General features: G+C 36.7%; 1 protein-coding gene across 1 annotated transcript in view; it reads left to right on the top strand.

Moving 5' to 3' along the window:
* The window catches only part of LOC123308921 (eukaryotic translation initiation factor 5B), a 153,184-nt gene that overhangs the window by 23,984 nt on the left and 112,152 nt on the right, over nt 1–17,048 (top strand). The window contains exon 5 of the mRNA XM_044891730.1: nt 10,405–10,572. Coding sequence (XP_044747665.1) covers nt 10,405–10,572 — 168 coding nt within the window. The remainder of the gene's footprint in view (nt 1–10,404; nt 10,573–17,048) is intronic.

Raw genomic sequence — 17,048 nt, 5'->3', positions numbered from 1 at the left:
CTCCAGTACCTTTGAAACGCAGGCAGTTAAACTGATAGAGCGGTAATTAGAAGCGTTTAATTTATCCCCCTTCTTGAATATTGGCGTGACTGAAGCACATAACCAATCCTTCGGAAGAGATGAGGAGGAAACAGATTTGTTGAAAATAATTGCTAGTGGTTCGGCTAGGGACTGAGCATAGTTATTCAGTAAGTTTGATGAGATGCCATCTGGTCCCGGAGAAGAATCCTTCTTCACCCTTGGTGTCTTCCCACCAACCCCTGGTCGATCGTCAAAGAGTTAATCTCCGAAGATGACTTGCGAAACTGAGGCAAGAGAACCGTACCAAGTGGCACACCCACTTTAGTGGACATAGAAGATCTTAGGTATTTATAAAACTTTTTTTGTTTGTTTTTAGCTGAGGCAAGATTCTGATCGAAATCAGATTTGCATTTTTTTATTGAAGATGAAACGTATTTGGAGTAGGATCTGTGATTTTGATAATCACTCTCAGCTCTAGAACGGAGATAACTTCTCCATAAAGATCTTTTGATCCTCACAAGCTTTAGTGCACCCTCATCGATCCAAGGCTTAATCGGATTGGTTGTTATTGTGATTTCGCTTGTGTTCATTTGCTTTGCTGTAATCAAATCTTTTAACGGTTCTTTCGTGTAATCTCAGTTCACTGTTCATATTAAGTTGCAGTTCAGTCGATAGCACAGCATGATCTGATTTGAGAATTGGTGGAAAATAATCAATTTCTGAAACAATATTGGGATCTGAGGCGATAAAAAGGTCCAAAACTGAAGGAATCTGTCCGCTCCTAAATCTTGTCGGCTTCGTGATGAGCTGATGCACACCGGAATTATTGAGAAATTCTGCATAAGCATAAGACGAAGAATCTGAAGATGGCAGTTTAGTTAGTGGCCATTTGATATCCGGGCAATTAAAATCGCCAGTTATCAGAAAATTTGGTTGTTCATTTGTGATCCGCGAAAGGAAATCGATAAACTCAGAATCGGAGGAACACGCACGAGGTCGGTATATGCATCCGAACTAAATAGAGAAGTTATGCTTCGCGATATTAAAGAAAATGTTGTCAATCCCTGGCCAATTTTCATGGGAAACATGGACCTGAAACTCTGATGTGATGACGTTGTTTACATAAGCACAAACCCCTCGATATCCAACAGCCCCGATGTTTATCATTCCTGTATAGTATATAGCCTGGTATGGAAATTATGCTGTCAGAAACATAGACTTGAAGCCAAGATTCAGAAATGAAACTAATGTATGGTAATGGTGAAGTTGAACACAAGAAAGTAATTCAGCAAATTTTGAAGAAAGTGATTGAATATTAGTATATACAATATGGAGTAAGATCCCAGAGCGATCAGACATAACTTATTTTCGAACAGATGAAACTTTACGATTTCAGTAGTGTCTCATGTGCTTTGAATACCTTGAACTTGTGGGAGCTTGCCTAGTAACACCTAGGCCTAGGCAGATACCAGGTGGCAAAGGTGACTAAAAATAAGTGTTATTTAACTTATTTTCACATGGCTGATTTTTATATATATTTTAAAGAATATTATTCTGAAGTTATAAGTGCTAGACACTTCCCATGGGCCGAAACTCTTGCCAGACGCTTTGAAGATGCACAAAAAATAAATGAACATAACTTATTTTCACATGGCCGATTTTTATATATGATTTAAAGAATATTATTCTGAAGTTATATTATAAGTGTCAGACCCTTTCCATGGGCCAAAACTCATGCCAGACGGTTTGAAGATGCACGAAGAATAAACGAACTCTACTTATTTTCACATGCCTGAAATTGAAATATGCCATTGAAGTAACTATAAAAAAGTTATATTTCATCAGTCAGACAAATAGTAGTGACCAAACATCCCCTAAACATGAAAATTATTTAGCCGGGATTGTGAGCGCCATAGTATAAAATATTTAAAAAATGCTTTATTACCTCTTTCGATTCAATATTTCCACATCTCCATTCGAATAAGATGAACTTCAACAATAAGGTTATAATTAATAAATATGACAGAAAATTAATTTATTGTTTTATAAACAATTATTTTGATTTTATTATAAATGAAGTACCAGTGGAAACAATTTTAAGAAAAATCATTTGAGTTAAAGAAAATCAACTATGATTAATGAAAGGAAGTATTTATTTATTGTTTAAACATCGTTATCATCGACACAATCGTTGCAATTTTCACCATCAAGCCTGTCATGATATTGGGCATTCGAGTCATCGTCCTCAACATCATCAATCATGTTGTCGTTGCAAGCAGCTTCTTCTGCGAAAAACAGATCAAATAATTCAAAAACATGAAATTACGAATATAATAACATTTGAAGTAGAAGTCAAAGTACAGTACCGGATTTTTGGAGAGATTCACTGACGTCTCCTGGTAATTGGTCACCATCAAACCAATGAAAGTGGTACTGGTTTTCTTCAAACGTCCACCCATTGTTTCAGGAGTAAAAATTGATGGTTGTTTCTCATTTGCATTATTCCATATGCTAGCATTGTTATTAGCTCTAAGAAATTGTTGAAATAACTCAGTTTCGCATGGTGGTAAATGCTAGCATCAAAATTTTTGAAATTTTTCGAATTGAATTTTTTTGTTAGTATCAGATACGCTGTAATTATTTAAAAATAACTGGAGCCGGGCAGCATTAACATTAAGTATACCAGGAACAGTATAAATTTCGCAGATTAATTTTTGTATATTGTTGGAAATATCTATTTGTATTGTCCTATTGGTAAACAATCCGGGATCTCCAAACTGTATAAAAGCTTGCTGATACTCATATTTTTTCATCAATATATTAGAGCTTGTCCAGATGCGGCGAGAATCGCGCGATTGACTACGCGCGTATTATTTCATGTAGCGTCCACATGTTGCGTTTCTCTACTCGTCAAAACGCGAGTTTCCAGTCCAGTATTCCCTATTATTGAATCCTCGGTTTCCAGTGTGGATGGTTTTTTCTCTTTTGAATTGCTTCCTTCACAAAATATTTCAACAATCTCTTCTCAACATGTATTTTCCTTAGGTATTCATCGATTGGAATATTCGGGAGATTCCATATTCCACAACAGAATTTTCTTTTTCCAATTCTGACATATAAAGTGGAACTTTATAGAACCTTTTTAGAACTCATAAACGTTGTGTAAGTTCCCGTAATACAAGTGTAAGTTCCCGTAATACAAGAGACCGATTTGCTCAATATTTTGTAAACGAGTTAAAGTCCTGGAAAAATCAAATGGTTTAATAATTTATGTATTATTTCATGTAACGCAGTACTTCTTTATTCCGTATAATCCTACTTCTCGCACTAATAAAAATGGTTTACTTATCTAAAGCTCTTTTTTTTATCTTCTGAATCACCTCGTTCAGAAAATATATTGACATATTTTTCCCAATTTTTTTTTTCAGAATACGATTGGAATGTTAGAATCATTCCATATTCCATAACAGAATTTTTTTTTCCAGTTCATCGATGAAAAGTTCGAAAATGGAACTCGATAACATCGATATGTTATCGAGTTCCATTTCGAAATTTCACTTAAACCGTTCTCACGCGGCAATCAACGCATGTGTACTAGAACGCGCGAGTCGAGATCCGCGTATGCATGTGGACGGGATCTACTGCGCTCTTAGAGCCTGTCCAGATGCTGCGAGAAACGCGCGATTCACTACGCGCGATTCACTACGCGCGTTTCAAAACGCGCGTGTCGAGATACTAGAGCACAGTAGGTCCCGTCCACATGCACACGCGCGTGCAATAAAATCGCAAGTTCGACGCAAGCAATCGCAGGAATCTCGACTCGCGCGTTCTACGCGCGTGTCGAGATACTAGGGTCTCAATGGTAGCGTCCAGTACACATGCGTTGGTTGCTGCGTGAGGACGGATTAAGTGAAATTTCGAAATGGAACTCGATAACGATATTGAACTTTTTATCGATGAAGTTGAAAGGGAAATTCTGTTGTGGGATATGGAATCACCCAAATATTTCAATCGTATTCGGAAAAAATGTTGGAAAGAAATTGTTTATAGATTTTCTGAAGAAGGTGATTCAGAAGAGGAAAAAGAGCTTTGGATAAGTAAACCATTTTTAATAGTGCGCAAAGTAGGATTATACGGAATAAAAATGTACTGCGGTACTTGGAACAATACATAAATTATTAAACCATTTGATTTTGTCAGGGCAGTTGACTCATTTACAAAATATTCAGCAAATCGGTCTCTTGTATTACGTTTCAAACGTCAATGAGTTCTAAAAAGTGCCACTTTATATGTCAGAATTGCAAAAAGATAATTCTGTTGTGGGATATGGAATTTCCGGAATATTCCAATCGATGAATACCTACTAAAAATACATGTTGGGAAGAAATTGTTGAAATATTTTGTGAAGGAAGTAATTCAAAAGAGAAAAAACCATCCACACTGAAAACCAAGGATTCAATAATAGGGAATACTGGACTGGAAACTCGCGTTTTGACGCGTAGACAAACGCTACATGTGGACGCAACATGAAATGATACGCGCGTAGTCAATCGCGCGTTTCTCGCCGCATCTGGACAAGCTCTTACTAGAGCGCGTGTCGAGAAGTATCTCGACACGCGCGTTTCGAAACGCGCGTAGTGAATCGCGCGTTTATCGCTGCATCTGGACAGGCTCTTAATGGTCTTTGTTTACTTTTTTTTTTAATGCGGGATTAAAGTCGCATCCAGTGAATGCATGGAATCCTGGCAAACTTCTTCACAAAGATAGTCCCAAGTGCTCGTAAACCTTTGTTAAATTAATATATATTTGATTATTCCCGGTGCCTACCATACATTTTTCAAATTATGCATATGTCCTAACATAATTATCGCAATATCGGTATCAGAACATCTTATAACAAAATTTGCTTGAGCGTCTATATTACAAATATGAAAAACAATTTTAGTCAGCTTCTTCATGCTCCGGACACGATAAACTGTCATCTACTCTTGATAAAATTTTGTTATCAATGTTATCATCAACAGCAGTTGAAGTGGATGGAGTGGAAGGATTCACCTATACTTCAATGGCATATTTTATAATATCAGACATGTGAAAATATTTAAAGTTCATTTATTTTTTTGTTCTTACTCAAAGCGTCTGGCAAGAGTTTTGGCCCATGGGAAGTGTCTGGCACTTATAATATAACTTCAAAAATCAGCCATGAGAAAATAAGTTAAGTTAATTTATTTTTTGTGCATCTTCGAAGCGTCTGGGGCCCGATTCTCGAATGTGTCCCATAGGAAAAAAATGACATTTCCCATGGAATTTTCAAATTCTGTATTCTCGAACTGAAGTATGGGAACATATTCCGTTACATTTCAGAGGAACTGCTTCCAATGGTTTTTTTCTATGCGAATGAGCTGTTTCCAGTGGGAAAATCAATAATATTTGACGTTACAAGGTCATTTGACGTTTGTGTTTTCATTTCGACAGTTTCGCGAATCAATATTTTTCGGAATTTAAGATTAGGAACATATTCATTCATTCAATCTTTTAAAATGTGCCTGGCTGGTCGCCATCTACACATGAGCTGAGTTGCAAACTCCGTCACAATAACTGATTATCATAACAATCACCAAATACTTTAGAAATATTTTCTTCACAAACGAACATATTCTTATTATCACAATTTATGATTACTTCACCCCTTATCCTGAAATATTTTTGTATATGTTTGAGAACAAAACAAACATAAGAGAAAATTCAGCGTATATTATCATCGTAAACCAAATTATTATACAACAATTAAGGAACAGGAAGAACATGTAACAATAAAACAAGAATCTGAATAATAAATAATTAAACTCAACAAGAAATAACGTTTCATCAAACTAATCTGAAAACTTGCTGACTTAAGGACATATGTACATATATAATTATTTAGTACATGCCTTTTCGCCAATGGCCTCAGTCTCTCAAGTCCTCAGACGCCTCCATTATTTCAATCAGAAGTTTTTGCTACTCCTTACTGATACTGGCCCCTTTTCGATCTCTTTTATTTCCGTTTCTATCCATTTTTCTTCGCTGTCTTATGTATTATGAACAAGAAGTTATGAAAATATATCAAAACACATTGAACATTCATTGAGTTCAATGTCAAAATAACAACCTCAGAACTACATACCACAGAATATGTTACATATTACCAACATAATTTACATCTTTTTCATTGGTGTATTCGTTAAAGGACAAGACACCAGCATCGACAAACCTCACTCTGTCAATCATCTAGGAAAAGCTATTCCATCGAATTCAAGAATAGGTATCACGTCAAATTATAATTTCCTATCGGAACTGAAAGCATGGGATCATGTTCCTATAGGATCTAATTCCTACACATTCGAGACTCGGCCCCTGGCAAGAGTTTTGGCCCATGGGAAGTGTCTGTCTGGCACTTATAATATAACTTATAAAAACATATATAAAAATCAGCCATGTGAAAATAAGTGAAGTAACACTTATTTTTAGTTACCTTTGCACCTGATATCTGCTCAGGTGTCACTAAGCAAGCTCCACAAGTTCGCAGGTATTCAAAGCACATGAGAATCTACTGAGATCCTAAAGCTTCATCTGTGTGAAAATAAGTTATGTCTGGTCGCTCTGGGATCTTGGACTAATAGGGCAGATCTGCAGTTGGTTCAGTTTTTTGAGCGTGTATCTTCTGAAGTAGACTTTGGAACAATTTTCGGGGTGCCTCTGATATATTTTATGATGCAATTTGACTTGACTTTTGAACACGATCAATCATCTCAGCAGTATCAGGGAGTTTTGAGGTCTGCATCGCAGTCGATGTGAGCGTATTTTCCAGTGAAATCATTCTGGTTGAAATATCAGATAAGTTGGTGGATAGCAACGAATGATTCTCATGAATGCTCTGGATCTCCGATTGGTACGTATTTTTTCTACAAGCGTGCGCGTTCAACCTTTTTCCCGCACACATTCCAAGTTGCAAAGAGTCACTTTTCCAAAGGGTGCGGGAAAAACGCCTGCTATTTCTTTCCCGCATGCATTTGCGTGCGAGAATGGATTAGCAGAGGTTTTTCCCGCACGCAAATATTATAGAGTAAATTAAATTCTATCATGTTTCTATGCACAGAATGTCAACAATGAGAAACCCATTGTAACGACATGCAGAATTACGTCTGTCATATATGAATTAATCAAATGAGATATGAAAGGTTTCGTGAAATGGATACATTTATATATTTCAAGCGCTTGTAGAAAAAATATTGTTCCTAACTCTTGCGGAAAGTGTCTTGCCCGCACTCAACTGCTTACCCGAACTCTGCTTCGCATCGTTCGGGCAACGGCAGTTTCGTGCGGGCAAGTATCACTTTCCGCACTTGATAGGAAAATAACTATTATATATCGATGACTGATGTATGGAAAGCATCTCAGAGTGCTCAGCTATAGATGCCGAACAGGTCGCCAGTTGGGCAAATAGGTCATCCTGTCGCCTTTCGATGCGGATAACAGTAGCAGCTACCTGCTGCATCTTCTCCATCAACAAATTAAAATGTTGCAAGGTAAGAGATCCACCGATATCGCCGCCACCAGCCTGCGAAGCCTCACCTGTCGCCGGCGAAACAGGGGAAGCACATGTACCACTTCGCAACGTCCTCTCGTTGGCAGTACGTCCCATGCAGTACCATCTATGCTTGGTTGAAGCAAAATAATCAACTTCTTTATCTGAAAGATTCACACAATTGGCATGGCAAAACTTGCTGCATCCAGAACACTTGATGGATATCTCAGTACCCGATACTATCTTTTGGCATACTATACAGCTTCGTGGCATGACGTATAAAAATGAAAAAAAAAAACGGCGTTAAAGGCTGACAAAAATAGTCCTCTTCACTCCCTTGGGCTTATAAGGGAGACCTTGCACAGACAGGGGAGGGCCGCGGACATCGAATTTGAACGAATAGGCCAAAAGTGATAAGGAATCTTGATGTTTAATTCAAGAAAAAAAATTCGTCGAACTTTGTCAAGAGATTTCTATACCAGCACAACGAGACGACACTGATCAACGAAATCTAGACATGAACCTCCCAAACAATCGATAAGAGAATCGATGAGTAATAATTATTATTGCATCGAAGAAATCAAAAGAATGAACAAGTTAGAAAGTCCACCAATCAAATCGGGTTTTCAATTAATACAATGTGGAGGATTCAGACAACTCACCACAAGGATAAATTCACTAGTTGATGATAGATTATAGACTCTCTTATGGCCATATGCACCGTTTCATTAAACGAGATTAATTCCTTAAACATCCTTTTTTCCATAGAGATTCTATGCTTAAACGTCGTTTTAAAGCTTCGTTCAATCAAACGGTGCATACGGCCATTCAGGGGACTTTCCTCAATTAGCATGTTCACACCATGTGCGATCATGATAATGTCAATAAATGAATTTTCTAACTTGAGATTTTCTTTCTTGAAAAGAACTTATGGCAACGTTCGTTTAGAAAACTAATTCACAGAGTATCTATTTGAAACTGAAGTTGAACTTTCTTTTAATTTTCCTGATGTAAGGACTTTTTTACTTTTCCGCGGGTTTCCTATCAGATCACCCGATCAATGTTAAGGTCAACTTCATAAGAGAACAGAAAAATTGAATTCACAAAATATGCGACCAAATGTTTAGGGAGGAAAGTATCCGAAGACTTTCCGATTTATGAATAGAAAATTCCTGCCCAAGAACCATCGTTAATAAATTGTTGTTCTCTGCATCGAACACAACCAGACACAGTTCGGTAAGAGGTTTTCGTGTTTGTTTATATTATTTATAATACGTGTTTTACAGTTGCCCTGAGGATGAAACAATTCGTTTCGAAAGCTTGGCGAATTTATGAATAAAGAGTGATTTATCATTGGTGTATTGATCGACATCGCTTTGCTGTTATATACTTGCAACATTTTTTCTTGCTAATTGTTAATTCTCACTTGATATTTAATATTTTGGGATCCATAAATCCTCATTTATCAAACGCAGTTAGTTCCTGAAATATGTCTTTTTCAAAACTTTCCGCTGTTATAGTCCACCTTGTTCTATGGTGGTGAAAAACTCGATGCTCATCACAGCTATCTTCCAAACTATACCAAATGGAAAATTCGTTTACTGACATAAAATTAATATTTGAACTCGTCAATTAGTTCAAATTCGAATCGAGAGGGGGAATTTTGACGATATTTTTTAAAATATCTGCAACTTTGGGAAAAACCTCAGTAAAAAACCCTTTCTCCCCGTGAGTGTAGTGGATGGTAAGCAATGAAATTGTTCACGAAATAAGCTGAAATATTTTACATTGAAGGGCATCTCGCACTGAAAAAATTGATCCTTTCTTCAACAAAAAGGCAAATCCAGAAATTCTTCTCCAAGAAACCAGAAACTTTTATCTGAAATAGAGTCAAAACAAGAGCAGAAAAAGGTAAAATAATAAAATTAGATTCAATATGTCAGATTGACCTGAAATTGACAACCCAATTCAAAAAAGATTCGGAAACTGATTAACCAGATGATTTATGGTTTTATACATATATATTACGGTTTTATTTGGGTTAAGACGCAAACGCCACTCGAAAAAGTAATACCTCAAAATTTCTAAATGTGTAGATTATTCTCTATGCATTTAAAATCAGAATGACGGAATGCGAGGGCAATATCATCAGCGTAAATAAATTTCTCAGAAGAAGTCTTAGGGATATCACACAGATATAAATTGAAAAGAAGAGGTGCTAAAACTGATCCGTGTGGAAGACCGATTTCAAAGTTTTGAAATTACTACATCTACAAAAACAACTATTTCATGGGAATGAAATAAATAAAGAAGATGAAAGCAATTTTTGAATATCATATATTTCCGAGTTTTTCATTATAAATCTATAACAAAAGAAGATATTGAGATTTGAGGAATGTCATGGTGGAGGACAAAGGCAGAACTTAGTCTATAAACGGAATTTCCATCAGGTGTGGTGAGCATCGAATTTGTCACCACCCTGTATACTTAAATTATTCTATATACTAAAATAATTCTATGTAAGTAATAAAAATAATAAACTCATCACGATCTTGGATTTTGAAGAATAGAATAAATAATTATTATAAATATAAAAAATATAGTATGATACTTTATATGCGATACTTGGAGGTTCTCAAACGTCGGCGTATATTCTTTAAAAAAATGCTGATTATTACGAAAACGCGATATAATACCCCAACTTCCGTTTAGTTTAGGTATATCCACAAATTCAAAGTATCGATGAGATAGATCTATCGGCTAACTAGTATGATTGAAAAGTTAGATGAATCAAACTGATACTATTATTTTTACAGAAGAAAAGTCCCAGGAGGAACCTGAAAAGCAAGAAGTCCCAGTTGAGGTAGAAATTGTAGAAACAACTCCAGAAGTTACGACCCAAGTAGAGCCTGAAGATGATGTAAAAGATGCTTGGGATGCATCGTCCGATGAGGACGATAATTCAGAGGAAACACCTACAACAGGTATGAAATTTTGAAGTTTGAAGTTTATAAAAACTGATTGAAGGCATACCAAATCCATTTATTTGCATGGAAAATACAAGAGATAAGTATAATATCATAATATGCACTAGCTTGAGGAGGGTTAATGTTCGTTGTCTTCTTTGAAATGATGAAATGCATATGATGCAGTGGTTGGAAATGGGTATATCCCGAAGGAATTTCAAGTCAAGATGAAATTCACCTTTGAACAAAAATTTCACATGAATAAACAATTAACAGGACAACTGGCGCGTATTTGTGGCTGTTCATCTTAATACATTGATATAATAATAATAAATTAGGTATTTATTGGTACCTTAACATATTTACAATGTATTGGACAAGTCAAATGAAAAATAGAAAAATCAATATTCGGAAACTTATTCTACGATGACATTAATCGAAAATCCTGCAGTAAACTTTTCGCATTCATTCATTCAAACATAAAATTCTCAAATGCCACCACTTTTTTGGGTCTCCCAATAGAAGGAAATTCTTTGTCATCCTCTTTCACCATCTTTCTGACTGTGGAAATATTGAGCTGAAATATAAGTCGTTTAGATTCAGATGAAATATTATATAAATTCTCTCACATTGAATATGTTCGCTACCGTCTGACGAATTGTGGATTTTAGAATATCAGGGTATATCCATTTGAATGAGCGGACCTGAATTTCGGCATTTTCGTAATGAAATGGATATTGGTTGTGGCAACGGCGTTATGACATTAACGACATTTCATGAGTGCCAACTAAGATGTCTAAAAACATGGTGTATGCACTGATTAGATTTTGTTTTTCCATCTTTGGAAATAAGAGATAAGTTTCGTTTTTCCCACTGTAGGCAGCGAAATTGACAGTTGTCAATTGATATTTGAAAATGATTTGAATGCATTCCCAGGGTCGTGACACTCTCTTACCCCCACTCCAAATCGCATATTTAGTTCTAATCGCATCGATAAGATGACTCTGTAGTCGCAAATATTACAATGTTTGATCTATAGATGACTCTGTTGATCGTTTAAACCCTTGAAACATAGATATTTATGTTCTAATAACAGAATAACAGATAACAGAATCATAAATAAAAATGAAATTAATTTGTCAAATATCAATGTCACTGTTGTCTTCAATAGATATGTACAAATTCGAATATATTTTTATTGGTCGGAAAATTATCAAAAGCTCAAGTGAAAATCTCACCTTTGAAAGAAGAATTTCTTCAGAGAAATCGAGTGATTAGTGAAAGAAAACGTGTTGGGACAGGCCAAGATATCTTCCAAAAAATGGTATTGAAATCTTATTGTGTATTTGGATGTGAGGATGTTGTTAGTAAGAGACATCGGTTTCCTAAAACTAAGACAGCTCTTTTTGAAAAGTGGGTTGAAATCATCAAGCCAAAATATTACCAAGATTTAGCTGTTGAGCAGATATACAACAGGTATTATGTATGTGATGCTCATTATAGATGATTTACCTATTCGAAAATTAGTTTGTTTTCCCAAACCCAAAGATAAAAGTTTTTGTATTTAGTTGACTCAAATAGATGTGAGGAGTTGAAATATAATTACCAATTCAATAAGGGGTATGTGAACAAGAAATGTACTGTGTTGAATAAACATTCATTTTTCTAATTTCTTACAAACTTATCTCAATGCTTGTGATTTAAATGAACATTGGATTTTTAAGGTTTTGAGTGGATGGAGGAGTTGTATAAATCTGTATCAAACATTCACATACATCTGCTATTATTGAAGAAGTATTTCCGATATAATTTTAGGTCGTTAGCCAACTAGTGCCAACTAAGATGTCTAAAAACATGGTGTATGCTGTAACGATACTTGATTGTTTTTTAGTGAAAATCAAGCCTCGTTTTAAATATCCGTTTCCCTGAATTTTCCAGTTGAAACAATGCAACACCGTCTGATGGAGATTTCAGTTTCGATATAGTTATGCCGTTTCATTTTAGAAATATTTTTCAGAATCCTGATGAATAAATTCAAATTCCGTATAATTGAAATTTCCATCATTAATCCGCCGTAAGAATCCAAAATAAAGAAAAAGTGTCTTTCTGCATTCGGCGTTGTTTTTCCGTCCACAAAAACACACCGAATTCAGTATAAAACATCGTGGATTGCAGATAACGACAGTTTCTTTTACCGATAAAGAGATAACCGCCACCGAGAATATTTCTTCTGGGGAGAATATTCGAGAATTCCGAATTTTGAGTGCAATTTTGATCACGTGACCGTCCACATGTTGGAGAGTTAATAAATAGGGCCGCACCACCAGACGCGGATTATTATTCATTATTATTCATTCGGTAGTCATTCTGCGATTCTGTATTCTAGATTCATTTTTCAGTCTTGATTCGGTAGTGATTCTGTAATTGATCCTTTTCTCGATTCAGTAATTAATTCATTTCCGCTTTAATTAAGTCTTTCTTCCTATTAGAGTTTTCTTTTGCTTTTCTTCATTTTTTTTCGCTAAGATTTGGTGTGATCGTACCGGAACAAACTGTAAGTCTTTTCTTGATACCGCATACTTCGTGATTCAAAGTTGCATTCTTTTATTTGTTTAATTGTGTTAATCCTTGTTGTTAATCCCCCTGTTTAACGCAGACTTCTGTCGCCTGGTTCTCTGGTGAACCAAGACCAGTCGACGGAAATCTCGAAGTTTTTCTACTGGTAATGCTTGGCGTGTGACACCCAAGGTTGTCACAGAAAGACCACAGTAACCTATCCCGTCCTACCCCATTTGTGTTCCGTTTAGACTTCCCGTTTAACGCAGACTTCTGTCGCCTGGCTATCTGGTGACGGAAACCAATCGGCAGAGGTCTCGAAGTTTACCGGCGTGAAGCTAGCAGCCAAAATGTAGCAGCCAGTTTCCGAATATACCCGAACGACCAGTGGCGTCGTAAAAATATATTCCCGTGTCGTTATTTTCGAGAAGAAATATTTTCTCTCAATAGATTTGAACTGAGAGAACCAAGAGTCCTTCTGTTACACGATAAATAGAAATTCTTGTAGATACTTACTTAAGGAAGTGATTTGGTATTCGTTGGCATCTGGAAACGCATAAAGGATATAATCGGACTTCAATGAAATAAAATATATTTATATTAAATAGGAGGACGGGGAGAAGCCAGCATCAAAATCACCTGATGAATTACTCGAAAAACAAGCAATTTATGGTGTAAAGAAAATCTCTTCGGTGCCATCGGACTGGGTGAAACTACCCCCGAAAATACTCAAAAATTATTTTCGATATGAAGGCGACGAGAAGCCAGCTTCAAATTCACATGATAAATTACTCTGGTAATGAGGAATATATGGTGTGAAGGAAAATCTCTTCGGTGCCGTCGAACTGGGTGAAACTACCCCCGAAAATACTCAAAAATTATTTTCTATATGAAGGCGACGAGAAGCCAGCTTCAAATTCACATGATGAATTACTTTGGTAATGAGGAATATATGATGTAAAGGAAAATCTCTTCGGTGCCGTCGAACTGGGTGAAACTGCCCCCGAAAATACTAGAAAATTATTTTCGATATGAAGGCGACGAAAAGCCAGCTTCAAATTCACATGATAAATTACTTTGGTAATGAGGAATATATGATGTAAAGGAAAATCTCGTCGGTGCCGTCGAACTGGGTGAAACTACCCCCGAAAATACTCAAAAATTATTTTCTATATGAAGGCGACTAGAAGCCAGCTTCAAATTCACATGATAAATTACTTTGGTAATGAGGAATATATGATGTAAAGGAAAAGCTCTTCGGTGCCGTCGAACTGGGTGAAACTACCCCCGAAAATACTCAAAAATTATTTTCTATATGAAGGCGACTTGAAGCCAGCTTCAAATCCACATGATAAATTACTCTGGTAATGAGGAATATATGGTGTAAAGGAAAATCTCTTCGATGCCGTCGAACTGGGTGAAACTACCCCCGAAAATACTCAAAAATTATTTTCTATATGAAGGCGACTTGAAGCCAGCTTCAAATTCACATGATAAATTACTCTGGTAATGAGGAATATATGGTGTAAAGGAAAATCTCTTCGGTGCCGTCGAACTGGGTGAAACTGCCCCCGAAAATACTAAAAAATTATTTTCGATATGAAGGCGACGAAAAGCCAGCTTCAAATTCACATGATAAATTACTTTGGTAATGAGGAATATATGATGTAAAGGAAAATCTCGTCGGTGCCGTCGAACTGGGTGAAACTACCCCCGAAAATACTCAAAAATTATTTTCTATATGAAGGCGACTAGAAGCCAGCTTCAAATTCACATGATAAATTACTTTGGTAATGAGGAATATATGATGTAAAGGAAAATCTCGTCGGTGCCGTCGAACTGGGTGAAACTACCCCCGAAAATACTCAAAAATTATTTTCTATATGAAGGCGACTTGAAGCCAGCTTCAAATCCACATGATAAATTACTCTGGTAATGAGGAATATATGGTGTAAAGGAAAATCTCTTCGGTGCCGTCGAACTGGGTGAAACTACCCCCGAAAATACTCAAAAATTATTTTCTATATGAAGGCGACGAGAAGCCAGCTTCAAATTCACATGATAAATTACTTTGGTAATGAGGAATATATGATGTAAAGGAAAATCTCTTCGGTGCCGTCGAACTGGGTGAAACTGCCCCCGAAAATACTAAAAAATTATTTTCGATATGAAGGCGACGAAAAGCCAGCTTCAAATTCACATGATAAATTACTTTGGTAATGAGGAATATATGATGTAAAGGAAAATCTCGTCGGTGCCGTCGAACTGGGTGAAACTACCCCCGAAAATACTCAAAAATTATTTTCTATATGAAGGCGACGAGAAGCCAGCTTCAAATTCACATGATAAATTACTTTGGTAATGAGGAATATATGATGTAAAGGAAAATCTCTTCGGTGCCGTCGAACTGGGTGAAACTACCCCCGAAAATACTCAAAAATTATTTTCGATATGAAGGCGACGAAAAGCCAGCTTCAAATTCATGGGGTCATTGATCATTCGTTGTCTGACCACAGGGGAGTTTTCTGTAGGATCAACTTGAAAAGAAAAATTAATTCCCCAAAGATGATACGTTATCGTGATTTTCGTAGTTTTGACCTTCAGAACTTTTTGTCAGACCTTTCCAGTTCATCTATAGATGATGTTCTCTATGTAGATGATGTTGATACAAAGATATCCATTTTTTGTCGTTGTCTGACCGAAGTATTCGACAAACATGCACCTTACGTTGAATCTAGAGTTTCTAAACCGTTTGCCCCTTGGATAACTCCCACTGTGAGAGAAATGATGAGGTTGAGAGATAGGGCCCTGTCAAGATATAAGCTGACAAAGAACTTAGCAGATTTTAGGTACTATACTAGTCTGCGCAACACTGTAACGTCGGCTGTGCGAAGTGAAAAATTTAGTTTCATGTCCCGGGCCCGATCCCAGGGTTCGAAGTTTTTTTGGAAATCTTTTAGATCATTGCACACTAATTCTGTGGTAACTGTGCCAGAATGTTTTGTTGACCCTCAGGAATTCAATGATTATTTTCGCTCAGTCTTCAGTTCTCCGAATGTTTGCCCTGATGCAACTAACTATTATGGTTCTTCTAGGTTTGATCCAGATACAGAATTCTCGTTCAGACTTGCGACTGTGGAGGAGATTCGATCTGTTGTGCTCAATCTTCGTTCGAACGCATTGGGTGTTGATGGTTTGTCTGCCAGAATGCTTAAATTGTCTCTCAGCATTACTTTGCCCTTCATAACGCATATCATCAATGTTTGCATGGAGTCTGGATATTATCCGAATGTTTGGAAGTGCTCTATTGTGAATCCTCTGCCCAAGGTTGCTGATCCTAAGGATCTTTCCGATTTTCGTCCGATTAGTGTGTTGCCAGCTATGTCGAAGGTTCTCGAGAGGGTATTGTTTGTTCAGATTTATGACTATGTCACCCGTGGCAAAATTCTTACTGAGCATCAGTCTGGTTTTCGAAGGGGTTTCAGCACTACCACTCTTCTTTTAAATATTGCTGATGACATTCTGAGATCTCTGGATGGGGGGTATGCTTCAGTTCTGGCCCTGTTAGATTTCGCAAAAGCGTTTGATACCCTGGACCATGAGTTGCTCTGTGCTAAGTTTGGTTTCTATGGTTTTGATGAATCTGCTTTGAGATTTTTTAGGTCTTATCTTTTTGGTAGATATCAGTGCGTTAAGTTGCGTGATGCGTTTTCGGAGTTCTGCCCAATAACTTCAGGTGTGCCTCAGGGTTCCATTCTTGGCCCTCTGCTATTTCTAGTATACATAGCAGATATGTACAAAGTCGTAAAATTTGTTGTCATCTATTTTTATTGCGATGATACTCAGGTTCGTCTCTCCTTCCTTCCATCCTCTATTTCTGCAGCTGTTGAGCAGTTCAATGAAGATTTATCTGCAATGATGCAATATTGCAGGAGAAA

Source organism: Coccinella septempunctata, chromosome 3, assembly GCF_907165205.1.
Source record: "Coccinella septempunctata chromosome 3, icCocSept1.1, whole genome shotgun sequence".
Classification (NCBI taxonomy): Eukaryota; Metazoa; Arthropoda; class Insecta; order Coleoptera; family Coccinellidae; genus Coccinella; species Coccinella septempunctata.
Note: the sequence above shows the minus strand (reverse complement) of the source record. Positions and strands in the feature narration are given on the sequence as shown.